The sequence below is a fragment of the Lynx rufus genome, unplaced genomic scaffold (genome assembly GCF_022079265.1).
Source record: "Lynx rufus isolate CCGP_SWC_20201006 ecotype Redwood Valley unplaced genomic scaffold, mLynRuf1.p SCAF_9, whole genome shotgun sequence".
NCBI lineage: Eukaryota > Metazoa > Chordata > Mammalia > Carnivora > Felidae > Lynx > Lynx rufus.
In genome coordinates, this window is record NW_025814897.1 from 73,801,430 (window position 1) to 73,828,940 (window position 27,511).

Sequence of the window (27,511 nt, forward strand, 5' to 3'; positions counted from 1 at the left end):
CTCAAGGACAGGGGATTATACAAGGGCTTGAACCTCAGGAGTCAGGGACCATGGGAGTCAGTCTAGGAGTTTGTCCACCACACCAGGCAATAAGGCATTGTGGGGGTAGGGGGATCAATAGGCCTGTCTTTGCCTCTCAGTGCCCAGATACCCTTGACCCCTGGGACACATGTGTCCTGAATCCTCTCCGGGAACCGTTTGCCAGAAAGGAGTGCAGCATTCTGCTCAGTGAGGTGTTTGAGACCTGCCACCCTGTGGTGAGTGGACCCCAGCCTCAACACTCCTGATTCCCTCCCCCACCTTCCCGGGATCCCTTCCGCTCTCAGAACCCCTGACTCCACAACCCATGCCTCAGAAGAGGCACCTCAGGTCTAGAAAGGAGATCCACCTCTGCCAATTCCCTGCCTCCAGCTAGCTCAGATGAGTCTGCCCTGTTTTCCCAGATTCCCAGATGACCCAGGACAGACAGCCAGACAAACAGCTTCCATGCCCCTCTTTTATTTTGAGAAAGACAGTGGGAGAGGGGCAGATGGAGAGAGAGAGAGAATTTTCTTATTGTTTATTTATTTTGAGAGAGAGAGAGAGAGAGAGAGAATATTTTTTTATTGTTGAGAGAGAGAGAAAGAGAGGGTGCGTGTGCATGCGCACGTACACGAGTAGGAGAGAGGGGAGAGAGAATCCCAAGCAGGCTCTGTGCTGTCAGCACAGAACCCCACACAGGACTCAGTCCCACAAACCAAACCATGAGATCATGACCTGAGCCGAAATCAAGAGTGAGATGCTCAATGGACTGAGCCACCCACACACCCCTTCCATGCCTTTTTCAAACCTGTCTCAATCTGGCTCTGATGAGGAAGTCCTTCTGAACAGTGAACAAAAACCCGTTATGCTGTGGCATCGGCCCGCTCCCTGTTCTGCCCTCAGAGGAGACAGAGGGGAGCTGGCGCTTAGCTTCTCATGGTCCCCTCCAGGGCTTTCAAGGCTGCTGTCAGGCTGACCTTGGCTGTCTCTGGCCTTGGCTGGGAGTTCATACCCCACATCTGTTTCTCAGCCACATCCTTAGCCCCTGGATCCAATAGCATAGGCCTGGGGAAGGTGAGAGCCCAGTTCTCAAAAGTAGGATCTGTCTGGGCCATGGAGTTGTTTCCTTCTGAGTTGGCCACCTGTCTGCCCTCACCCCACCCGGGCAGCTCCCCCTGCCCTGTGGCCCCTTCATGTTTGTACCACTCCCTAAGGCTAAGTGGCATTGGTTGAGAAGCTGAGGAGCTAACATTCAGGAGCTGTCCTCTGACCTCTGACTTCTGACCTCCCTTAGGTCGACGTCACTTGGTTTTACTCAAACTGCCTGACAGACACATGTGGGTGCAACCGGGGTGGTGACTGTGAGTGTTTCTGTGCCAGCGTGTCTGCCTATGCCCACCAGTGCTGTCAGCATGGGGTGGCTGTGGACTGGAGGACCCCACACCTCTGCCGTGAGTATCCAGACCAATCAGCCAAGGTAGGGAGTGGGGACCCCTCTGTGGGCAGGCCCGTGGGGTGCCATCACTCTCTAGTGGCTAGTGTTTATTGAGTACTTGGTGTGTTCCAGGCGCATCCTCCTCAGCTGGATACAGGTTTGCCTGTATCTTTCATTGAATTTTTACAAAACCCTATGAAGTAGGACCATTTATTCCTGTTTTACAGTTGGGGAGCAGGTTAGACAGAGGCAGAGATTAAGTAACACACTCAAGGTCACATAGGTTAGTGGTCAATCCAGGGCTCATCTTCAGATGGTCTGGCTGCAGACCTGTGCCCTTACCCACTCTACCAGAGGAGTGAGGAACCCCAGGTTTCAGACCCACAGCTGCCATTTGCAAGCTGTGTGGCCTTAACCATTTGCGAATGGCCTTAACAAGTCATTCAGCCTCTCCAGGGCTCAATTTTCTCATCTGAAAAGTAGGAATAGACCTGCCCCACCAGCTTCATTGTGAGGATCGAATGGGATAGTGAATGTAAAAGCCCTTTGTCAGCTAACACACACAGGCCCCATCAGAGGCAGCACAAGACATCAGTTTATTTAGCGCAATGGTGGTCTGCAAACGCCCTGGGCTGTCTGCTCCTATCCTGTAAAAATATTTCCAGCATGCATGCATACATATACATAGATGCATGTACATAAATATACTGTTAGTAGTGTAAATGTATGTCATACAGCAGATACAAAAGTGAATATTTTAAAAATTAAATAAAATATGTAGAAAGTTAAATTATTCATTAACTTATTTTTTATTATTTGTTCCTGCACACCAGTGATCTTCCTGGTGCGTTTATGCCTCACTTTGGGGTGCAGTGGTTATTACACAAGCCCTGGGGCCAGACTCTCTTGGGTTAGCGGTCACCAAGTGGGGTGACCTGGGGCATGTTCTTCACGCCCTGACTCGTAGTCGAGGGCTGAGGGAACCATACCTGCCTTGCAGGGTGCTGTGAGCTGTCAGTGAGATAACACATGTAAAGCCCTTGGCACAGTGCTCTATGCTATTACTGAGGTCGCTGTCATTTTTTATGGGGACATGGGGCCAGCATGTCCTGAGCCCTGAGAGCTCCAGGCAGGATGACCCTAGGAAGAAGATGGAACAGAATCCTCCTTTGGCCTCCCTTTCATCTGTCCATCTTCCTCTGGACCCTCCCACTGCAGATGCTCTGTGGATGCTCAGTGGTCCTCCCTCTATTCCTCAGGTAAAAATCCTTCTTGAAAGAGAAGGGAACACATATTTACAAGTATCTGCTGTGTGCCAGGCCCTGAGCCATCTCCGCGTTAACTCACTTGATCTTTAGGGCTAGAGTGAAATAAAGGACACCTCACCTGGGACACAAGATTTAAGGGGCACCAAGATCTCAGTAATGGAGATAAATCACATTTTAAGGTAATTGTTTTAAAAACTCAAACTTAATGCAAAACTCTCTTCGGCTTTGGTGAACAAAAAGTCAAAGTTTTAAGTAATGACAGGATCAATATTATTGATTTTCCCTTCTGCCTCAGGATCCAGTGTGGCTCGGCAAGGCACTGTCATTGATCCTGTCCTTATTTAAAATTTTTGATATTTTGTTTATCGTGGGTATTTTTGCATTAACTTCAAAAATTTTTAAACGGTGTGTTAAAATCCTATATATCTTAATTACTGAGATTTTTGACGCCCTCTTACATTTTGCACCCAAGGTAAGCATTTGCCTTACCCTAGTCCAGACCTTACAAATCTATGGGGCAGATACTAGTGGTGGTCCCATCTTATAAAGTAGAGCATTAAATTTCAGAAAGGTTGAGTAACTTGTCCCAGTATGCACAGTTGAAGAGTGAGAGAGATGGAATTTGAACTCAGGTCTGACTTTTCCAGACTATCTCCCCCAGACCTGGTACACACTTGAAACCAGAGACTCTGAGATCTAATTCTCTAGTTCAATCTTCTGAGTCAACAAGTGAGGAAAAGTGAGTACTTTCCCATAACCACATGGTGGGTCAATCTAACTGCTAGTGCTCTTTCTAGAGGTCAATGCCAAATGCAGTGGAGTTGGTGGCTCTCTTCAGACCATGCCTACAAGCGAGGGAGAATCCTCCTCAGCTTACCCAAGTGGTTCCTCATGGCCTTGCTTCTGGCTTTAGGTACCCCTGCAAGGTCCCCAGTTTACCCCAATGGACTAAAGAATCCATGTCTCAGGTCCCAGGGCAATAGGCTGTGGTGCTGGGCTAGGCCACTAGAGGGTGCGCTGAGCACACACTTGGAAGAGCTTGTCAAAACCTGATGGAAACTACACCCAGGGACCTGAAGAAGCCTTGGATCTTAGAGGCCCCTGGTTCCCTTCTACCCAAGGTTCTTGAAATACCAATTTGTACCTTGTGCTTGTATTCCTCCAGGACCTGCTATAACATTTCTTATTGGAGTTTCCACTTCTCGATTCTAACCTTGCCCTTTGGGGCCACACAAAACACACCATTCTGTCCAGCATTCATTCATTCATTCATTCATTCATTTGATGCATGCTGAGTGCCTACTCTAGGCCAGGTTTTGAGCTTTGTGCTGGGGGTACAGAAAGGAGCCATGGTATTTCCTACACCTTAAGATATATGAATCCAGTGACCATGCCTAAATCTTGGAGTTTGGGAGGCAAGCTAAATCTGGGACAGCTGGGATTGCTAGGGGCCATGGCTCTGTCCATCTGTTCCAGGTTTCTCAAAAAGTCTTTTCTCTCTCTTTCAGCTTATGACTGTGACTTCTTTAACAAAGGTAAGCCCGTCTTCCCCAAGTGGAGTCTGGGGGGCTGAGCCACTGCCAGCCCTGCCCTGATGCCATAACAGCATCAGCCATCCTGAGGCCCTGCTGGCCCCAGAAGAGCTGTGACATGGGGCAGGGGGGGAACCTCACCATGCAGGGAGAACCCAGACAGTGCAGAGACCACAGGGATGCCCTGGAATTCTGTCCCTAGAAGTTCCTGTGGCCTTTGTCCATAGTCCAGGCTGGGCCAGCTTCCCAGGAGTTGTTCTCACCCAGGATAGCTTCACCAGGAAGTTAAAACCCCATTTGCACAGTGTGCCACCCTGTGGCCTTCACAGTCTAGTTCATCAGGCCCATGGAATATTGTCTTGGGTCTCCTGAAGTTTTGAGTGGCAAAGGCAAGTTCAAACTGCTCTTTCTGAGGATGACTGGAGCAAAACCTATAGCTTGGCTTAGACTGTCAGATTCATCTTCAAATTTAGCCAAGGTCCCAGGGTACCAAGATATGCTCCAACTTCTGCATTAGGTAGGGTGAAAACACAGGTCATGACTAAAGACCCAAGGAAGGTTAATGTCCAGCATTAGAGCTCATTACTCAGTTTCATCACTAGGGTCATGGGCAATGGGGTGGGAAGTCAGATCTTGGCAGAGTTAGATGCTTCTCAGGTCCTTGGTATCATTCACATTTGACTTCTGGGCCCAGCTCCATTCTCTCCAGGTACCATGCCATGAGCAGGCCTGTGTGGGTATAGGTCCAAGGCTTTGTCCTCAGTTTCCTGCATTATCAGATTTTGGTCTGTCCCGCTGGCAGAGTATAGCAAGTGAAATTGAGGGGGACAGACTAGAGACCAGGATACCAGTCAGGGGGTCTGCGAGAGGAGAGCTGGACCAGAGTAAAGTATGATAGTGCAGTGACTACAGGCCCTCCAAAATGTTAGCCCTTAGGGACTCCTGATGGCCAGGGGCTTCCTCCTGGCTATGAGGAATCTTTCTTTATAGGAATGAATCTGAAATAGGAGAATTGCAGTCCCTGGGACAGGCAAGGTCTGTCTGACATCAGGCAAAGACATTTCAGCAAGACAGCTCTGAGCAGAGTTTTCTCTCTTCTGTGGCATTTTCGGTGGCAGTAACTGGCAAAGGACAAGCTGTTTCTAGCATCCTCCACCCACTCACCCACCCACCCATCCATTCCTTGCTCTGCTCTTCTACCAACATTTTCTCTGGTCCAGGCCCTTGCTGGGTGTTGGGGAATCAGTGGTCAATGAGGCCTGTCACAGTAGCGTGTTGGCCCATGCTGGCTCTCTAAAACCACTGTGTACTCCTAACTCCACATTCAGTCCGTAGTTTGAAACTGACCACTGGCATGAGTATTCACGCCATGGAAATCAGCGAACGCTACAGATTGGGGTTTTGTTTGTTTGTTTGAAAGCTTATTGTCAGGCATTTAGTAGCACAGTGCTGCCTATTTCCCATCCGGTCCAGGAGACAGACATGGACCCTCCATCATGAGCCTCATCATAAGAGCTGTGATCAGTGTGTGCCTTACTCCGAGGGCTGGGGGAGCGCAGAGGAGGAGGGATGACGTTTGTGTGTGGCGGGAGAGGGTGCAGGGAGAGCTTCGCCAAGGAGGTGACATTTGAGCTGGGCCCCAAAGGTTGAGTAGGCGTTTGCCAGGCACAAAACAGGGAGGACTATTCTGAGTGGGCAGGACAGCATGAGGAGAGGCATGAGGTAGAACACAGCACGGCTTTTTCAAGGAAGAGCCAGAGAAGTTCAGTGTGGCCGGGCAAGGGTGTGAGGAGGTAGGCGGGGGTCCCTGAATTCAATCTGGGCTCTTGGATTCTATCCTGACGGCAATGGGGAGCCATGGATGAGTCCCAGCAGGGAGTGTGACTAGAAAAGTGACTCAGACACCTGTGGGGAGGCAGCACTGGAAGCCAAGGGACACACCAGAGGCAGGGAAGTTGGTTATAAGATTATTGCCAGTTGTCTAGGAAACCCCATGGCCCTTTCCAACCTATACCAACAACTGTAGGCACCTAAGAGACACAAAAATGACACTTTGAGATAAGTAGGTAAACACTAATGTTGAGCCCAAGACTTCCTGGCCTTCCCTCAGGCCTTGCGTGGGCAGAGACCAGGTCTGATGTTAAGTATCAGAGATGACCCTGAATAGAGCAGTGGCTGTGGTACCGGCTCACAGAGAGACATTTGGTGGTGGTAGGTGGGCAGAGGTCTCCCATGGGTGGCCTTGTTCTCAGGCTTCTTGTGAAATTGTTCAGGCACTGTGCAGAGGGGCATTTCCCATCAGGGACTGACAGCCTGGAGTTTACTTCCCTTCTTGTGGAATCGAGCTCCCTGGGATCTGGGGTGAGGGAAGCGACCAAGAGTAGCTCTCTTGCACCCTCTCTTTTCTCCACCTTTGGCAGGATGGGAGGTGGGCAAAGGCCCAGGGGGGCAGGGCTCACGACTGGGCCCCTTCTCTCCAGCACTAGGTAAGGGTCCCTACCAACTGGCCAGCTTGGCAGGTGGCAGTGTCCTGGTGGCCACCAAGGCTGCAGGCGGTGCCATAGTCCTAGTGAGTGCAGAGGACGTGGCTCCAGGGGACATTGTGAACTTCCTGCTGACAGCTGCACTGTACAAGGCCAAGGCTCACGGTAAGGCCTATCTCTAACCCCACCCCGGCCCTTGGTGGAGGGAGGCAGTTGCCAGAGGAGGGGAGGATGTTGAGGCCCTAAGCAATCTGCAGTAGCTGAAGAAAAGTGGGGCTTGGACAGGTGCCCCTTTCCCAGTTGAGACAGCCTTTCGGGTCAGGCTGTTAGTCTCTTCAAAGAGGTACCTTCCCTCTTCTCCCTGGAAAAAACAGGGAGGCCAAGGTCCTGATGTACCTTTGTACCTTGCTTTACGTCATTGCCTGTCGTACTCCAGAAAACCCTGGTGGCGACAACTGCTACCTCCTGTCCCTCTCCTCCTCCCCTCCTTCCTGCCCTCAGTCCTCTTTCCCCTCTCCTCCTCCTCCTCCTCTTCTTCCCTCTCCACCCCCATCTTTTCCTGCTTCTCCTTCTCTTCCTCTTCCCTTCCCTTCCATCCTTGAGACTGGATAGACTTCAAGTGCCAGAGGGGAGCTGGCTGATGACTCCAGGGGGCTTTCTTCTGTGAATGGAGGCGCAGGCTCTTGATTTGCTCAGGTTACGATCCTGAATTCTGGTCTGGCAGGTTACACAGACTGGGACACACCTGGAACCAGCTGCAGCCTCCCAGGTCTCAGAAGGTCTGCAGACCGGACAAGCTTAGCTTTAGCGGGCATTGCCCTCCCTTAGGAGTTCAGTAATGTTTGAGGAGTGGCAGGAATCTTGCCTGGTGCAGAGAGACCCCTGGATGGTATTTTTGCTGGGCCCTGGGCCAGCCAAGGCCTCAGATGAACCAGTGCTAGGAAGTCTTTTCTTTGGCCATTTGTGTATGTCCCAGTGTGCACGGTCACTGTGATCAGCATTTCTACCCCCGCATCCTGCTGGCCCCATCTAGTCAGTATCTTCCCAACCACAGGGATGGTCCATGCAGCCTGTCCTGGCATCAGCTGGAGCCATGAACCAAGATGCTTCTCAGAGAGTCCATCCCAATCTAAGGATTTAAGTTCTCAGATTCTCAGGGTCTGCTGTTTATCTAGTTAGGAGAACCTTTCCCCACACCCTCATCCTTGCCTCCCTTCCTCCCTTTCACTGGGCCCTATTCCCAGGCCAGACACAGAGCTGGGTGCTGGGGCATCAGGGATGGAAAAGACACATCCCTGCCCACCAGAAGTCCACAGTCCCATCCAGGAGACAGACATGACATGATCAAAGGCAGTTAACAATGTCTGTGGGAACACTTGGGAGGAGCCCCTAAAGCAGTCTTGGGGAGTCAGGAGAGGCTTCTTAGAGTAAGTGGTGTTCCCTTGAGGGGTGGGAAGAAGCCAGAGAGGGACTTGGAAGCTGGGCTCAGGAGCTGGGCTTTTATTCTGAGGGCAGTGGGAAGCCATGGAAGGGCTTTCAGGAGGAGACAGACACTCCAACTCCTGCCCAGCCCCAGGCACAGCTGTGGGTGATGTTCATGGGGGTGTGAGCCAGGGGTACAGTAGGAGGTGCCAAGAGGAATCACGTCACCGCACAAGGAAGCCTGGGACTGGGCCGCCCACCACCACCCAAAAGAGAGCACTCCCTCCCTAAACGTTCCTAATCCCCAGGTCCGTGTGTGGTCCTATTTAAAGAAGGGTGTCTTACAACCTTCTAGGTGCAGTAGGTCATCTACTTAGTGGGCATTTTCTGTTCTCCATTTAATATGTTAGTCCAGTAAGAAGTCCAGAGGGGGCGATGATTTTCCAGTGGTTTTATGGGCATGTTAAGCAGAACCCCAGGGTAGCCTGTCCTTGAAGAACATCACTGTGGACAGGATTCCCCAGAGTTAGGAGGCTGTGAAGCCCAGCCTCCACCTCAGTCAGGCCTGGGTCTCCTGGGCAGGTGGGAGCAGGACCCAGTAAGGACCCAGGTCCCCACACCTACCCTATCCTGTGCTCCTTCCCTTATACTGTACCCAGGGTACTGGACAGCAGAAGAGAATGTGCCTTCTAGGTGAGATCTGGGGCGGCGGCATGGAAGTGTCCTTTGAACTGGGCCTTGAATGATGGAAAAGATTATGATGGGAAGAAATGGAGAGCAGAAAAAGTCACAGAGGGGAAGACTCAGCAATCATTCAGGCCTGAGCCTGTCACTCTTGGGAGTTTTGATGTCCTGTAGAATATATTAAAGGGACACAAGTCATAGCCTGGTGTATCACCGGGGAGGGTCAATTTGACTTGAAGATTTAGGGAGGAGGTTCCTTATTTATTAATAATAGTAGCTCACCCTGCTGTAGCACTTACCATGCGCTGGACACTATTCTCGGTGCTTCATAGATACCAACTCATTTAGACCTCAGGGCAGTTTTAGGAGGTAAGGTGCTGTTGTTTTCCCAAGTTACAGATGCGAGAACTGCGGCCCAGAGAAGTTAGGAAATTCACCCAAAGGTGCGTCACTCAGTGACAGCAGCCAGTACTTCATCTGAACTGCTGTGCCATGCTGCCTCCCAAACACAGATGTAAAAAGAAATAAAATTTAGCGACTGGGAGGTAGAAGTCACTTGAATGCTTCAGGTAAAACACAAGACTTTTTACCTCAGGGTCTGCGTTCCAGCCTCTCCTCTGTTAAGAGGACTTAAATGGTTGAGAACTTTGATCTAGGCTGAGAGCAGCCTTCACAAAGAAGGAGGGCAAGTCCCCGAGAGGGAAAGTGCCTTGCCTGAGGTCACGCCGAGAACGTGAACAGGGCTGGGCTGGAACACAGCACCCTACCCCTCTGTGCTGCCCTGTGCCAGCTCCTGGATTCCATCCCTGGGGCTGACGGTGCAGAGGTTAAGATCCTGGGCTCTGGCCTTAGCCTGCCTGGGCTCCTAATCCTGCCTCCCTCGTCCACCATCGGTGTGACTCTGGGCCTGGCTTTCCTCATCTGTAAAATGGGAATAACAATATCATCTCCTTCTAACCTCTTATAGATTTTACTTGTTTATTATGTTTGTCCTCCTCCCACTTGAGTATAAGCTCCATCCCGGCAGGGATTTTTGTTGGTTTGTTTTTTCTTTTCCCCGTCGTGCCTAGAACAGTGCCTGGCACATGAAGGGCCCTCAGAAAACATGAGCTGCTGAATGAATGAGTTGCTGCCACCTCCCAGGGCGCTCTTGGAATTTAATAAAACAGCAGGTAGAGGGCTTGCTTAGCGTTGTGTCTGGCACATAGTCATTGGTACATAGCAGTTGTTGTTATTACTGTTAACGATGAATCCTTCGTCCATGTGCCTCCTGTCTTCTCACAGCTGCTCAGGGAGGTGTAACAGGAGCTACATGGGCGGGAAGGGAAGACACACGAAGCCCCACGCTAGGTCTTTCACATACACTGTATTGTTTATCCCTCACAAGAGCCTAGGCACGTCAAGTCACTAGCCCACAAGGCAGCCGGCTGTGGCGGGCTGGGACTCCTGGACACCTGCTTGTGGATCTGGGGGCTGATAAAACCTGCAGGGCCCTGTGCAGGGGGTTATCCACCCAGAAACAAGCCCTACTTTCTAGAAATGGGCTTTTGTGGACACGGGAGAGAGGACAGCGGAGACCAACCGTAGGGCTCAGAGCAAGCCCCTTCTCCTCTCGGGTTCACTATTTTCCCATCTGTGGCTTGGACTCGACATACCCCTCAGTCTGCCAGCTCTGACCATCTGGGATTCTGTGTGAAGCAGGACCGAGGTGGGGTCCCTGAAACCTGGCAAATCCCCAAACCCCAGCCTGGCCAATAGAATGTGACTCCTTCGGGGCGGCCGTTTCTGTCAGTCTATTCCCTGCTGCATCCCTAGCATCTAGAATTTCTCCTGGCACACAGAGTGTCCTCAAAATGTTTGCAGAGGAAGAAAGGAGGGAGGAGGGAAGGAAGGTGGGAGGAAGACACCTCCCCGAGGTTTGGCAGCTGGCAGCTTCTCTAACCTTCCACTTCCCTCAGGGAGAGGTGGTGTGCACAGAGGGGCAGGCAGCAGGCAGAAGTCGGTGGGCAGGCATGGAGGAGCAGGGCCCAGCTAATCCACAGGGCGTGTTGCTGTCCTGAGTCTCTGAGGTTCTGCGCCCCATCTGGACCCATCTCTGCGCTCACCTTACCCACCTGGCTCTTTGCAGACCCGGACGTGGTATCCCTGGAGGCAGCGGACAGACCCAACTTCTTCCTCCATGTCACAGCCAATGGGTCTGTGGAGCTGGCTAAGTGGCAGGGCAACGTTGCCTTCCACCACCATGCCTCCTTCTCACTGCACCGGGGGACGTGGCAGGCAGGCCTAGTGGCCCTAGAGTCACTGGCAGAGCCTGGGTCCTTCCTTTATGTGTTGGGGCCCACGCTGGTCCTGCGGCTGTATGAGCACACAGAGGTGTTCCGCCGGGGCACGTTCTTCCGCCTTCTAGGTAGGTGTCCCCCCTGCCATCACCCTCAGCCCCTCATCAGACTGCCCTTCCCACCCTCTCGCACCACACCCTTCCAATCACCCTCAAGAGGCAGAATTCCCACTCTCCTGGCTCAGGGAGACCACCTTGGGTGCTGCCCCTGAGATGGGATGTGGCCCAACCTCCATGTTGACGGCCTAGGGAGCCTGTGGGCAGTGGGGCTTGGGGCCCAGCCAGCTTCCTGGGTCCTGCCTACACCCACAGGCCGATTACATGGTCTAAAAATAGGGCAGCCTTTGTGGAAGGGAGGCAAGAAGTGCTCCTGGCCACAGCTTGCGTAGCCCACTGGCTCAGGTTTCTTGCTGATGGGGACACATGCTGGCCCTGTGCTTTCAAAGACCGCCCCCTGGGGCACCAGGCTGAGGATCCAGCAGTCTCCCTCTCCCCCGTGGCAGTAATGGGGCAGCTCCACACCCTTTCTAGCGGAGACCGATAGGTTCCAGACCTTTGCCATCCCCCTGCCAGGTGGGTCTGCCCCCAAATGCTTGATCACTGCCTAATCACTGCCTAATCCCTGGTGGAAGTGATCACAATTTCTCTACCACTTCAGGCAGACCTCTGTGTCCTGCATGTGGACATGTATGTTTGTGTCTGTGAGGGCACCTCATGCCACATGAATGGATCCATTTACATACATGCATAAATGTATCTCCAGCCAGCCTCCTCATTTATCACCTCCCCTACAAACCAGGCCTGGGCCAGCTCGTTGGTACATTCAGCGGTCATCTGTAGAGCCCACCAATGAACCCCACCCAGGACAGATTCATCACTGGCTGTAATGGCAGGGCTTGTGTCCCTTTCTGGAAGACAGAGTGGAATGAACGCAGGCTTTGAAGCCAGACAGCCTTGGGTTCAAATCCTGACCCTAGTCCTTGGCACTTGGAGGAGAGCTCCCCACCATCCAACCCTGTACAATGGGAATATTTGCCTCATAAAATTGTTGTGAGGATTGATTGCATCTCGCGGGTTTTGCTCTGGGCCTGCCTTATGGTAGGTGCTCCCCAAATGTAAGTTCTCAGTTCAGGTCTTAAGGATCTTAGAAAAGCAGATTTTCTCCACAGTCATCAGCAGTGTGGGGAAAGGGAGTCGGGAAGGGGCTGCTCCCTCTGGCCTGTTGCAGATCCCACCCACATCTTCCTGCTCAAGCCATGGTTTCAGAGACCAGTCACTTCTGCTAAGATGGTCTGGGGTCTTGTCTGCCTCTGAGTCCCCCATTGCCCAGACTTCCTCTGAGGATTCCTCATCTGTCACACTGGCCACAGGACGTTTTCTGAGGAAATCTCTTCTGGGAGAGTTTAATTTTCCCAGCATCTTCTGTGCCTCAGTTTCCTCACCCATAAAATGGGGGTAAAGATAGTGCTACGTCACAGGATTATTGTGGGGAAATGCTTGTGAGATGTTGAATGTCACATTTGGTGCTGTTCAAGAGTTGGCTGTTGTTTTTGTTATTATTACTATTAATAGCCACCAAGGTCCCAGGGGTGCAGAGCAAGCCTGGCCATCAAGGTCCCAGAGGGGCAGAGCAGCCTTATGGGGAGATCAGAGGTCCCAGCCTTCTCTTTGGCTAACCCTCAAAGCCCAGCTACAACTGCCTGCTCTATAGTGCCCTGCCCTGGGCTTCTTAGCCCCTACACCAAACTCCCAGAGCCCTATCCCAAAGATCCCCCAGGCACCGACCCCGACTCTCAGGAATACAAACTTCCCCTTAGGTTAACTTTTATTTTAGTATATGCTGTCTTATTTTATTTTTCTTTACTTTTCCTACATGCGTCCATTTGTCTCTTCCATGGAGCAGGGTGGGGATGGGCTGAGCTAGGATTACCTCTGTGTTCTGTCACCTGACCCTGAGCTGGTGCCCAGTCTCACTCAGTCTCAGCACTCGGGGCGGGTTGCCTTTCCAGATGCCAAGCCCTCAGGGGCTGCCTACCCCATCTGTGAGTGGCACTACGATGCTTGTGCCAGCCCCTGCTTCCGAACCTGCCGGGACCCACAGGCAGCTAGCTGCCAGGATGTGCCCAGGTGAGGGGGTATGGAGTCAAGGTGTGTACATCACTGGTTTGAGCACACACACGTGTAAGTGGGCATGTAGTCTGACGGCATAGGCATGAGCACGTCCTGAGGTGTATATGTGTGCTTCCACATACTTGTGAATGCATGTTTCGTGTGCTGTGTGTATGGGGACGTGCGTATCAGAGCAAACTGACTTACGTGGGTATGTGTGAATATGGATTTGTGCATGATGTGCATAGAGCTGGGCCCTGTGTGTGTCTGTGGGCTCTACACAGCTGTGTGTATGTGCATGTATGTGAGATGCACGTGTCTGGATGTTGGTGCAGCTGTGTGTGCGTGAAGGTGTATGCGCTGATGTTTTGACATTCTGTGTGAATGCTTTCGAGTCTTGCTGGCGTAACAATGTGCCTAAATGCAGACACTTGTGAGCATGTGTGAGTGTGTGCACAAGTATGTGCATAACCAGGCCTTTTTTGTGTTTCCCTCTTGGTCTGAGGAGAAGGTGTGTGCAAAAGTGTGCAACATGCATGTTTGGGTATATGTGCTCCTGTAACAGTGTCTCTGGAGGTTCATGTCATGTGTGCCATAAGGAGGGATGAAGCGGTGCTCAATCTTAGTGAAAAGAGTCGATGCCCTTCATATTTCAGACTGCTAACTGGCTCCCTGCTCTGTCCTCAGGGTAGAAGGCTGTGTACCTGCATGCCCCACCCCCAAGGTCCTGGATGAAGTCACACAGAGATGTGTCTACCTGGAGGACTGTGAGTGGCCTAGATTTCTCATCCCCCCCCCCCCACTCAGATTTCCTGTAAATCTCTACAGTCGCCTTGACCAATCATGCCCAGAGCCCCCAGGTCCCTGAAGAAGCAGCATCAGTATTGGGGCCTCTGGAAGAGACCCTGGAATAGGCAGGGACCTCATTCAGTCCATTCTCCCCATGGTACAGAGAGAAAAATGAAGCCCAGAGTGGGGAAGGGACTGGCTTGGAATCAGGCAGTAGGAACATGGTACAGACAACCTTAGGCCTGAGGTCTGTTGGCTCTGAGCTCAGGTTTTGGGGCAAGAGTCCAAGGTTGGACTTTGGACTTGAATCCAAGCTCAAGTATGGGGCAGAGTCCAGACCTGCTGACTTCTGGGAGTCATCCAGTGCCATGCGGCAGAGGCCCCTGGGTTGGTCAGGCAGCCTGGCTGGACGTTGGAAGCTGCCTTCCCCCATGTTCACCTGAATCGCTGGTTCCCAAGCCCTGTTTTTTTTTTTTACATCCCTGCCCAGTGAAGACTCCCGGGGGCAACAGGCACTTCTGAGCTTCTTCTCTCTCTGCCCCAGGTGTGGAGTCCATGGTTTTGGGTCCCACAGAACCTCTTGGCAATGAGACCCTGCCTCCCAGTCAAGAGCTGCCCACTCCCAGTGACAAGGAGCTGCAGTTTCCACAGGAAGCTCCCGGGGTCCCCTCCCACAAGCCAGCGCTCACTCCAGCTGCCCCACTCACCACAGCCCTGAACCCACCCCTGGTAGCTACTCAGGGGCCAGTGCTGTCTCCAGGCCCCACACAGCCCACTCTGCAGCAGCCACTGGAGGTCACTGCATCTAACCTCCCTGTCCGCCCCACAGAGGCCCCGGCCAGCAGGGGAGTGACTGCCAGTCACCTGGCCACCTCCCCTGCCCCAGAATCCTCATCCCTCTCCCTTTCACAGCAGACTCCCACACCTAGCATAGGACCAAGTGCTATGAAGACGACTAGGGTGACTCGGACCTTTGCAGGGAGCCCCAACATCACAGTCTCCTCCCGGTCACCCCCTGCACCTCGCTTCCCACTCATGACTAAAGCTGTGACGGTCCCAGGCCCTGGCTCCTTGACTATTAAGACCACGCCCCTCCAGCCCTTCCCGAGCCTAGAGTTGCCTGCAAGTTCCCCCTCCAGACCTGTGGCTTCCCCTGCAGTGACCTCCAGGCCCCTCACTTCCTTGGGATCCCACAAGGCTTTGCTGACACCTGCAATAACAGAGGCCACGAACAGGACAGGGATCCCTCAGCCCATACAGGCCCAGAGCGTTTCTAGTCCCAGCAGCCCCCTGGCTGAAGCTAGAACAGAAGCAGAACAGGTTCCTGTTAGTCCTCTGGCAACCAAGAGAGTAGAGACGGAGCCACCGACAGAGAAGCAACCTGGGCCCGACCAGCCCCTGGGTATCCCACCATCCTCACTTCCAAGCCCCTTCCCCACTGCCCCACTCCACCCTGCCTGGCACACCACCACAGCCACCAGGCTTCCAGCTCCGCCCCCAAAGACTCCAGCTGCCACCGGCCAGTCCACAGTTGCTCACGGGCTGGGGGTCACACCCTTCGTGTCTCTGGACTCAACTCGGCCACCCCAGCTCCTCTCTGGCCTGCCTCTCGATACCAGCCTGCCCTTGGCCAAGGTGGGCACATCTGCCCCAGTGGCCACGCCCGGGTCCAAGGGTTCTGTCACCACCCCTCTGCTCCCGCAGCAGCAGGCCACATCTCCCCCTATGGCCACAACTCCACCTGCTCAGACACTCAGCTCAGCACCTCCTCTCACCCCCGCTGTGGGCCAGGTAGACCTGCCCCATCACATAACCCCTCAGGCAGTAGGCACGGCACCAGGCCTGTTTCTGGGAGCCACATTGCCAGCCTCTGGAGTCGTGGCCATGACTGAGGGAGCAGCCTCCACAGTATCTGTTGCCCCACAAAAAAGCACCGCAGAGAAGATGGCCATCCTGTCCAAGCAAGTGTCTCTGCCTACCAGGATACATGGCTCTGCCCAGGGGGGGCCCACAGAACTCACACCTGCTGTGGCCCACACTCTTGCTACCTTGGCACCTGAGGCTGACGTCCCCTGGGCTGGCACAGTGCCACTGGTGCCTACATCCTATCCCCTGAGCCGCGTCTCGGCCAGGACCGCCTCCCGAGAGAGCGCACTGGTTCTGCTCCCTCAGCTGCCCGAGGCCCATGGAACCTCGGCTGGACCTCGGCTCCCAGCAGAGCTGGAGGCAGAGGCCACCACCAAGCAGTCTGGGCGCTCGGCCCCAGCCCAGAGCATCGCAGCGAGTTCGGCAGAGACCTTGACAACCACCACTGAGGACAGCACATCTGCCACGTGTGTCGTGAGTGACTTGTCAGGCCCCCCATATGTGGACACTCCGTGTGTCTCTCCTCCTGTGCCCCCTGGCTGGGGCACCATCATGCCGTCACATTCCTCATGGCCTGCTCCTGCTTCTCCTTCACTGGCTGCCAGGCTGAAAGATGGGGCTTCAGTCACCCCCCTCACCCTTGCCCCACACTCTGGAGCCTGACAGGTTCTCCAGTCTCCTCTGGGCCCCCGATGTCATAGCAGAGTCCGACCATTCCCCTAGGGCTGATTGGATGACTTAGCGTGACATCCAGAGCATGACAACACGGGCGTGCTAGCATGTGTCTGTTTGTGTCTATGGAGCTACATGGGACTATGTGTGCATAGTGTATGTGTGTGAGACTCAGGGTGAGCCCTCATATGTCAGTGTGTGTGTGTGTGTGTGTGTGTGTGTGTGTGATATTTGGTGTCACAAGACAGTGTGTATGCATTTGTAAGAAAGAGAGATAAAGCAAGATTGTGTGTGAGTGTGTGTGTGTGTGTGTGTGTGTGTGTGTGTGTGTATGTGTGTGTGCATGCATGGGTATGCTCGGGTTTTTCTGAGTCTAAGCTAGTGTGTCTGCACATCTGTGTACCTGGAGCTCTCTGCAAGGGCCAGACAGATATGCAGAGGTCTCTGGGAGTCAGTTCCCCGACCCCCAATCTCATGCTCAGCCCATCCCCAGGCCCCTGATGGGTATGTTGGGTGTGTGGAGAGTAAGGACACCACTCCCTAGTAGTCTTACTTCTGGGTCCCCTGACCTGCTACAGTCTACATTGGAAAGGGTCTTATTGCCCTTAGGCTTGAGGGTTGGGGTGGGGAAATGAGTGGCTGTGGCACTAGGCTGGGCACTCACGCTGTCCCTCCACCCTGTGCCCCAGCCAATCGCTGAGCAGGACTGCGTCCGCCACATCTGCCTGGAGGGCCAGCTGATCCGAGTGAACCAGTCCCAGCACTGTCCCCAGGGCGCCAAACCCCCTCGCTGTGGGGTCCTGGGCCTCGCAGTGAGGGTGGGCGGGGACCGCTGCTGCCCCGTCTGGGAATGTGCCTGTGAGTCCTGGGATGCACCCGATCCTCCCCCAGTGTGACCTCGGCCCCTTACCTGTGTGCTCCTCAGCCTTAGGGTAACCCTGACCTGACTGCATTCTCCTATGGGACCTCTTGTCTCCGTGTGACCCCTGACCTGGCAGATTCCCTACTCTTGCAACCTCATCTCTGTGATGCCTGCTCTGAGTGGCTCTCCAGTCCCCAGGGCCTCTCCATCACCCAGGAAAAGGCCAAGAGGCCTGCCCTTTGTTCCTGGGTGGCCTTGGCCCCCAGAAGCATCCATCTATTCTTCTCATCCCTGCCCCTCCCCCAGGCCGATGCTCAATCTTCCCTGACCTAAGCTTCATAACCTTTGATGGGAGCCACGTAGCCCTGTTCAAGGAGGCCATCTACATCCTCACCCAGAGCCCCAACGAAATGGTCACCGTCCATGTCCTTGACTGCAAAAGTGCTAACCTGGTGACTTCCCCCTACTTCCTTTCCTTCTGGGGCCTTGGGATTGACTAGGTTTGGAAGGGAGATTGAGCGGTGAATTGGGTTTTGAGGGATGCCGGAGTTGAGGACAGATGTGTAAACCCCTACAGTATTTCCCTCTGTCAAGGGTCTCTTGGAAGGGATGTGTGGGGAAAGGGTAAGTGGAGTGCACCACCTCCTGACCCTTCCTGGGGCCTGTGCCATTCCCAGCTTGTCCCAGCTGCCCAGGCCCATGTGGGAGGCACTGAAGTGTAGAGAAGTGGGGATGCCACTCCAGGGCCTGAGGTCAAGAGTGCTGGCTGCAGAGAATCACCTACTAGGATATCCCCATGAGCCAGGTGGAAGGAGGCAGGGTATTTTTTGTTTGTTTTTTCTTCTTCTTCTTCTTCTTCTTTTTTTTTTTTTTTGGTTGGGCTTACAGGAGGTCAGGTAGAACCAGACATGTTCCATGGGATTTTGTGCACCATCTGCACAGCCCCAGTGAGTGCTCCTGGCATATTGAGAGGGGGTGGCCAGGAAAGTGTGCTCACAATGGCTCACCAGGAGAAGCAGACAACAGGCCTGGACTCCCAAGCTGATGAAGGTTGGGCTCTCTCTGCAGGGTCACCTAAACTGGCCCCCATTCTGTCCGGTGATGCTGAATGTGACTCACTCGACCCATCAGGTCACCATCGACCGTTTCAACCGGAAGGTGAGTGCATCAAAGAGCCAGTATTCCTAGGGCAGCAATCATGGGGACAGGGGAGGGGTCTTGAGGCTTGTTCGTGATTGGGGGCAAGAGTGAGCAGGAACTCGAATGGAAAAGTTATATTTGAAAGTGATTTAATTAAAATATTTGTGGCCACTCTAATGTCAGGGGAGCACAGGTACTGGGAGGAATATTGTAAACGAGAGGAAGTTAGAATGGCAAGAGAGAGAGTGACCTTAAATGATTGTGGTTAAAGTATCTACTTCAGCAGTTTTTATAAAAATATGTGGCCATGTGCAAGTTTTATATAAATATATGGCGATGTTTTTCTAAAAATATATATTTCTAGAGCCCCTTCTGAGAAAGGGACTATCTAAGTGAGGAGCCCTGATTTTAAGCTTCATTAGTTTCACACTAAGCCCACCTCTGCCAAGGAGCTGGCGTTCAACAGCAGCCCACTCTGTGTGGTACCCTCCCAAGGGCCTGCTTTGCTCCTCCCAGCAGGTGGGTCAGAGGGGCTGATGTGTGTCCTCCTGTGGTCCTGACTCTTCCCACCCATTCCTGAGCCAAGGCCTGCAGCCCTCCTGTTGGAATCTGCCCTTGAATGCCAGACTTAGGGCCACCACACCCTCTGAAGCTCTCAGGAATGGGAGAAAACTCCTTGGGTTTTATCCCTTAGGTTTTTAAATGTTTCCATTAAAAGAAATTTGAGGTATAACTTACCTACAGTAAAATTCACCCTTGTTAGTGTGCAGTTCTATAAGTTTTAACAAACATCCACAGTCTTGTAACCACCACCATAATCATCACCCCCAGTCATTGCCCTGTGCCACTTTGTTGTCAACCTCTCCCACCTGCTGACAACCGCTGCCTTCTGTCCCTATACTTTTGGCTTTTCCAGAATGGCATATGCAGGGAACCAGAGTATACGGTGAGATTCTCCCCCATGGCATGTATCAGTAGTCTGTTGATTGTTATTGTTGTAATATTCTGTCATACGGATGTGCCACTATTTGTTTATCCGTTCGCCAGTTGAAAGACATTTGGGCTGCTTCCAGTTTGGGGTGCTAACAAATAAAGATGCCTAAGCATTTGTATAAGGTTTTTTAAATTGAAGTATAGTTAGCATATAATGTCATATTAGTTTCAGGTGTACAACATCGTGATTCAACAATTTCATACATTACTCAGTGCTCATCAGTATAAATATAGCTGCCACTTGTCACTGTATGTGATTACAATATTATTGACTGTATTCCTTATGCTGTACTTTTCATTTTCATGACTTATTTATTTTATAACCGGAAGTTTGTACCCCTTAATTCCCTTTATCTATTTCACCCATTCCCCCACCCACCTTCCCTCTGGCAACCACCAGTTTGTTCTCTGTATTTAAGTCTGTTTTAAATCTGTTTTTTTTTCTTTCTTCCTCTCTTTCTCTCTTTTTTTTTCTTTCTTTCTTTCTTTCTTTCTTTCTTTCTTTCTTTCTTTCTTCATTTGTTTTGTTTTTCAGATTCCACATTTAAGTGAAATCATGCACCATTTGCTTCTGTGTCTGACTTATTTCACATAGCACAGTACCTTCTAGGGTCCTTCCATTTTGCCATAAATGGAAAAATTTCATTCTTTTTTATGGTTGAGTAATAATTGTGTGTACACACACACACACATATATGTATGTATACATAAATCTTATTTATCCATTCATCTATGGATGGACTCTTGGGTTGTTCCCATATCTTGGCTATTATAAATTATGCTGCTATAAACATAGGGGTGCGTATATCTTTTTGAATTTTGTTTTCTTTGGGTGAACAGCTGGTAGTGGAATTACTAGATCATATACTATTTCTTTTTTTTAAATGTTTTAAAATGTTTGTTTATTTTTGAGAGAGAGACAGAGCATGAGCAGGGAATGGGCAGAGAGAGACGGAGACACAGAATCCGAAGCAGGCTCCAGGCTCTGAGCAATCAGCACAGAGCCCGACGCAGGGCTCAAACTCACAAACCATGAGATCATGACCAGAGCAGAAGTCGGACACTTAACTGACTGAGCCACCCAGGCACCCCAATCATATAGTATTTCTATTTTTAATTTCTTAAGGAACCTCCATAATGTTTTCCACAGTGGCTGCACCAATTTACATTACCAACAGCACACAAGGGTTCCTTTTTCTTCACATCCTCAGCAACACTTGTTATTTCTCATCTTTTTGATTCTAGACATTCTGACTGGTATCAGGTAATCTCTTGTGGTTTTGACTTGCAATTCCCTGATGATTAGTGATTTTGAGAACCTTTTCATGTGTCTGTTTGCCATCTGTATGACTTCTTTGGAAAATGTCTATTCAGGTCCTCTGCCCATTTTTTAGTTGGATTATTGTGGTCTTTTGGTGTTGAGTTTTTAAGTCATTCTAACAGATGTGTAATAAGATCTCATTGTAGTTTTAATTTGCATTTCTCTAATTGCTGGTAATATTGAATATATTTTCATGGGTTTGTTTTCCATGGTATATCCTCTTTGGTGAAATGTCTGTTCAAACCTTTGCACGTTTTAAAGATTATGTTGTCTGTTTTATTGAGTTTTGAGAATTTTTTGTATTTTTTTGGATACAGGTCCTTTATCAGATATAAGTATTATCTTCCAGTCTGTGGCACATTTTTTCATTCACTTTCAAGTGTCTTTCAAAGAGCAGAAGTTTTTAATTTTGGTGGAGTCCAGTTTATCAGTTCTTTCTTTTATGGATCATGATTTTGGTGTTCTAACAAACTTTTGCTTAATGCAAAGTCTCAAGGATCTTCTCCTATGTTTTCTTCTAGAAGTTTTATAGCTTTAGGTATTACTTTAAAAAATTGTTTAATGTTTATTTATTTTTGAGAGAGAGACAGAGTGCGAGTCGGGGAGGGGCAGAGAGAGGATCTGAAGCAGGCTGCAGGCTCTGAGCTGTGAGCACAGAGCCTAACGTGGGGCTTGAACTCATGAATGGCAAGATCATGACCTGAGCTGAAGTTGGACGTTCAACCAACTGAACCACCCAGACGTCTCTAAATTTTTTAAAAATATTTATTTATTTTGGGGGGGGGAGGCGCAGAGAGAGAGAATACCAAGCAGTCTCCTCACTGTAAGCACAGAGCCAAATGTGGGGATCGATCTCACAAACTGTGAGAGCATGACCTGAGACAAAATCAAGAGTTGGACGCTTAACCAACTGAGCCACCCAGGTGCCTCTAAGTAGTAGTTTTAAGTATATGTTGCATTTTAAGTCAATTTTTATAAATGGAGTGAGGTATGGGTCAAGACTTTTTTTTTTCTCGCATATGGACACCTATATGTTCCAGCACCTTTAAAAATTTTTTTTTAACGTTTATTTATTTCTGAGACAGAGAGAGGCAGAGCATGAACAGGGGAGGGGCAGAGAGAGAGGGAGACACAGAATCTGAAACAGGCTCCAGGCTCCGAGCTGTCAGCACAGAGCCCGACGCGGGGCTCGAACTCACGGACCGTGAGATCATGACCTGAGCCGAAGTCGGACACTTAACCGACCGAGACACCCAGGCGCCCCTCCAGCACCTTTTTTAAAAAGATTATCCTGGCTCCATTGACTTGTCTTTGCACCTTTGTCAAAAATCAACTGACCGTTAATGTTTGGGTTTATTTCTGGACCTTTAATATTGTTCCACAAATCTATATATCTATCTTTTCACCAGTGCCACACTGTCTTGATAACTGTTACTTCTTATTAAATTTTTATTAAAATCAGGTTGTATGAATCTTCCACCTTTCTTCTCTTTCAAAATTATGTTGCTATTTTAATTATTTCATCTTTCTATATAAAGTAGTTTTCAATATAAGAATCTTGAACATATTTTGTCAGATTTATCTCTAAAATTTTCATATTTCTGATGTTGTTGTAAATGATTCTGTTTTTTTTATTCACTTTCCAATCGCTCATTGCTAATATATATACATACAATTGATTTTTGCATCTCTTAAAAAGTGTTTGCCATTGGGTTTTCATTTAGCTGTTTATATGTACACATGAGTTTTACATTGATCTCATATCTTGCAACCTTGTTAAACTCACTTATTCTTGTAAATTCTTCTAGTTTTTCTACATAGATGTTTATGTCTTTTCTAAATAGAGACGATTTTATTTCTTCCTTTCCAGTGGGTATTTTTAAAATTTATTTTTCTTGCCTATTGCATTGGTTAGGACCTCTAATATGATGTTGAATAAGAGGGATTGAGCACTGACATCCTTGTCTTGTATCTGGTCTTAGGGAGAAGGCGTTCAGTCTTTCACTATGAAGCACAAAGTTAGTTGTAGGTCTTTTATAGATATCCTTTATCTGGTGAAGAAAGTTTTCTCCTATTTGTAGTTTGCTGAGAGTTTTTATTACTGTAAGCAGATGTTGAATTTTGTCAAAGCTTTTCACTGCATTTATTGAAATAGTCATATTGTTCTTTTTCTTTAGACTTTCTACCCTACCCCCAAATCACAGTATTGCTGTTTACTTAAAAAAGGAAAGATTTTCAAATTTGTTTTAAATAAATAGCTTATAAATAATAGTAGTTATATTTAGAGAACATTTTATGTATATAAAAAAACCTCTGAGTCAAGATTTACATTTACAACATCAGCAAAATCTTCTTCATTAAATATACTTAAAAGTAGAAGACAGTTTTCCTGAGAAAGAAGCTATAATCCTAGATTCAATAACCATGCAATCAACTTCTACGTGTCATCAGATGAGTTCAATTTAACTGTCATGTTAAAAAAAATCAAATTCTCCAGATTTTCTAGTTATAATTTCTAGCTTAATATCTTCAAATCACCTGCTTTTGAAGGTTCTATTATTATGATAACTTTTATGATTGTAGCAGTCCTGGATTTGGCAAGTGTATTGAAAAGTACACAGAGAGGTATTCACTGCTTCTTTAAGCCACAGTGTTGTTTGAGGTTCCCTGATTATGTTTTCTTAACTGATTATTTTTCTTAAATTTGAGCTCTCTATGGGAATGCCTTTTTTGGCCATACCTGTTTGGAAAGCTTCCCCAACGTACGAAGGTTCAATCCTGTGATTACTGGGGTCAGACCAGTGGTTCACATCTGAAGATGTTCTCATCGTGCACCCACAAAGAGCAGCTGGGAGAGGCATTGCAATTTGGCCTTTTATTGTAATCATTCCTCAGACTATTTTTTTTAAAGATTTAACTCTTTTAGAGCAGTTTCAGGTTCACAACAAAATTGAAAGGAACATATGGAGATTTCCCATATACCCTCTGTACCCACACATGCATAGCCTCCCTCATTACCAGCCTCAATCACCAGAGTTCATTTGTTACCAAGGTGAATGAATCTACATTGACACATCGTCATCACCTGAAGTCCATAGTCTACCTACCTCAGGGGTCACTCTTAGTTTTCCACATGGGTTTGGGTACATATGTAATGACATCTATCCATCATTATAATATCATCCAGAGTATTTCCACTGGTTTAAAAATTCTCTGTGCTCTGCCAGTTGGTCGCCAGCCCCCACCGAACCACTGATTTTTTTTGTTGTCTCCACAGTTTTGCTTTTCCAGAATGCCACAGAGTTGGAACCATATAGTATGTAGCCTTTTCAGATTGATTTCTTTCATTTAGCAATATGCATTCAAGGTTCCTCCGTGGCTTTTCATGGCTTGATAGCTCATTTCTTTTTACCACTGAATAATATTCCATTGGTCTTCTTTAGACTATTAATGTGTTGAATACTACGATTTTCAAATGTTGCACTAGTGCTGCATTCCTGGAATTAACTTTATTTGGTTGAGATATATTAGCCTTGTTATATGTTGTTGGATCTTCATGAAGTGTATTAGTCTAAATTTTCTTTTCTTGTAACGTATTAGTTTAGTTTTGGTATCAGAGTAATGCCGGCCTCAATAATGAATTGGAAGTATTCCCCCTCTTTAATTTTCTGAAAAAGTTTGTGTATAATTGGTAATTTTCATATTTTCCCTTAAATATTTGGTAGACTTCAACAGTGAAGCCATCTGGGTCTGGAGTTTTCTTTGGGGGAGGTTTTTAAGTACATATTCAATTTTTTAAAATGATATAGGGCTATTCTGGTTACCTATTTTTTCTTTAGTAGGCTGGGGTAGTTTTCATTTTCACAGAATATGTCCATTCTATCCACGTTGTCAAATTTCTAGGCATTAAGTTGTTCATCGTACACTCTTGCTATCCTTTTAGGATATCCTTGCTATACCATAGGATCTGTATCCATGTACCCTGTCTCATTCCTGATATTAGTAATTTGTGTCTTTTCTCTTTTTCCTCACCAGTCTGGCTAGAGTTTTGTCAGGTTTATTGTTTTTCTCAAAGAATTTTTTATTGGTTTTCTCTGCTGTTTTTCTGTTTTCTATTTCATTGATTTTTGTTCTTATGTCTATTATTTTATTCCTTCTGATTCCTTTGGGTTTAATTTACTCTCTTTTTTTTTCTAGTTTATTAAGGTTATAGCCTAGGTCACTGATTTTAGACCTTTCTGCTCTTTCTAATATAAGTATCTAGTGCCACAATTTTCCCTTTAGGTCTGATTTAGCAGCATCTTACAAATTTTGATATCTTGTATTTTCATTTTCATTAAGTTTAAAATACTTTAAAATTTTCTCTTTGATTTTTGTTTAATCCATGGGTTATTTACAAGTGTTTTTCTTTAGTTTCCAAATATTTGGTGATTTTCCAGATACCTTTCTATTACTGATTTCTAATTTAATTTCACTGTGTTCAGAGAACATTTAATCTAACTTTGACCTTTTTAAATTTAATGAGACTTATTTTATGTACCAGAATACACTCTATCTTGTAAATGTATATTCTCTTGTTGAGTAGAGTATTCTGTGAATGTCAGTTAGGTCAAGTTGACTGACAGGGTTGTTCAAGTCTCTACATCCTTACTCATTTCCTATTTGTTCTATCAATCATTGAAAGAGAAGATGTTGAAATTTCTGACTAAAGTTGTTGATTTGTCAATTTTTCTTTGGAGTTTTATCAGTTTTTTATTCACCTATTTTTAAATTGTTATTTGGTGCATAATACTTAAGATTGTTATTCCCTCTTGTTGAATTAACTCCTTTATCAGTATGAAATGTCCTTTTTCTCCTGGTAAAAGTCCTTGTTCTGAATTCTGCTTTGTCTGAATTGTCTGTAATAGCTTCTCCAGTTTTCTTTTGATTTGTGTTAGCATGTATATTTAATGTATATATCTAAGAGACATCTTTTTCCATCCTTTTTCTTTTAACATAGTGTGTCTTTTTATTTAAAGTAGGATTTTGTAAGGCGTGAATAGTTGGGTCTTCCTTTCCTCTTATCTAATCTGTGAATCTCTGCCTTTTAATTGGGAAATCCTTAGACCATTTACATTTAATTTAGTCATCAATATGATTAGGTTTGTATATAACATAACGTTGGTATTTGTTCTCTGTTTGTCCCCTCCCTTTCCTCCTTATCTGTCCTCTTTGGGTATTTATTTATTTATTTGAGAAGGGAGAGGCAGAGAGAGAGGAGAAAGAGAATCTTAAGCAGGCCCCATATTCAGCTCAGAGCCCAACACAGGGCTCCATCTCATGACCATGAGATCATGACCTGAGCTGAAATCAAGAGTCAGACACTTAACCAACTGAGTCACCCAGGTGCCCCATTTTGAGGTTATTTTTAATGATTCCATTTCATTGCCTATGTTGGATTATTATCTGTACGTTTTACTTCTACATCTGTTATAAACTACACATTACATCATTATTACTTTTCCTGAAGCAGTCAATTATTTTCTAGCATGGTTTTTAAAATACGAAAAGTTTATATTATCTGCATATTTATCGTTCCTGGTGTCCTTCATTCCTTTGCGTAGATCTCGATTTCCATCTGATATCACTTTTCTTCTGCCTGAAGGACTTCCATTAATATTCTTATAGTGAGGTTCTGCCAGTAATAAATTCTTTCAGTTTTTATATATCTGCAAAAGTTTTGACCTCACCTTCATTTTTTAAAGATATTTTTTAATTTTAACTTGTTTTATTTTTTATTTTTTAAAATTTACATCCAAATTAGTTAGCATATAGTGCAACAGTGATTTCAGGAGTAGATTCCTTAGTGCCCCTTACCCATTTAGCCCATCCCCCCTCCCACAACCCCTCCAGTAACCCTCAGTTTGTTCTCCATATTTATGAGTCTCTTCTGTTTTGTCCCCCTCCCTGTTTTTATATTATTTTTGTTTCCCTTCCCTTAGGTTCATCTGTTTTGTCTTTTAAAGTCCTCATATGAGTGAAGTCATATGATTTTTGTCTTTCTCTGACACTAATTTCACTTAGCATAATACCTTCCAGTTCTGTCCATGTAGCTGCAAATGGCAAGATTTCATTCTTTTTGATTGCCAAGTAATACTCCATTGTATATATGTGTGTGTGTGTGTGTGTGTGTGTGTGTGTGTGTATATATATATATATATATATATATATATATACCACATCGTATATCCATCGATGGACATTTGGGCTCTTTCCATACTTTGGCTATTGTCGACAGTGCTGCTATAAACATGGGGGTGCATATGTCCCTTCGAAACAGTACACCTGTATCCCTTGGATAAATGCCTAGTAGTGCAATTGCTGGGTCATAGGGTAGTTCTATTTTTAGTTTTTTGAGAAACCTCCATACTATATTCCAGAGTGGCTGCACCAGCTTGCATTCCCAAATTTTTTAAAGATATTTTAACTGGGTTTAGAATTATAGGTTGACTTTAATTTTTCTTTCAGTGCTTTAAAGATTTTGCTCCACTGTCTTTTCTTTTTAAATTGAGGTAAAATTGAGCTAACGTAAAATTA

At 47.8% G+C, this 27,511-nt stretch overlaps 1 protein-coding gene and 1 non-coding gene across 2 annotated transcripts in view; one reads left to right on the forward strand and one right to left on the reverse strand.

Moving 5' to 3' along the window:
• OTOG (otogelin) overlaps positions 1 to 27,511 on the forward strand; it is an 89,823-nt gene that overhangs the window by 44,317 nt on the left and 17,995 nt on the right. Inside the window, exons 29-39 of the mRNA XM_047072022.1 lie at positions 141 to 257; positions 1,316 to 1,472; positions 4,233 to 4,259; positions 6,737 to 6,904; positions 10,974 to 11,252; positions 13,193 to 13,310; positions 13,980 to 14,059; positions 14,626 to 16,421; positions 17,309 to 17,477; positions 17,788 to 17,933; positions 18,550 to 18,639. Coding sequence (XP_046927978.1) covers positions 141 to 257; positions 1,316 to 1,472; positions 4,233 to 4,259; positions 6,737 to 6,904; positions 10,974 to 11,252; positions 13,193 to 13,310; positions 13,980 to 14,059; positions 14,626 to 16,421; positions 17,309 to 17,477; positions 17,788 to 17,933; positions 18,550 to 18,639 — 3,147 coding nt within the window. The remainder of the gene's footprint in view (positions 1 to 140; positions 258 to 1,315; positions 1,473 to 4,232; positions 4,260 to 6,736; positions 6,905 to 10,973; positions 11,253 to 13,192; positions 13,311 to 13,979; positions 14,060 to 14,625; positions 16,422 to 17,308; positions 17,478 to 17,787; positions 17,934 to 18,549; positions 18,640 to 27,511) is intronic.
• Positions 23,722 to 23,831, reverse strand: LOC124506592 (small nucleolar RNA SNORD89). Its single transcript, XR_006960839.1, has one exon. It is a non-coding gene; the product is annotated as a small nucleolar RNA SNORD89 (small nucleolar RNA).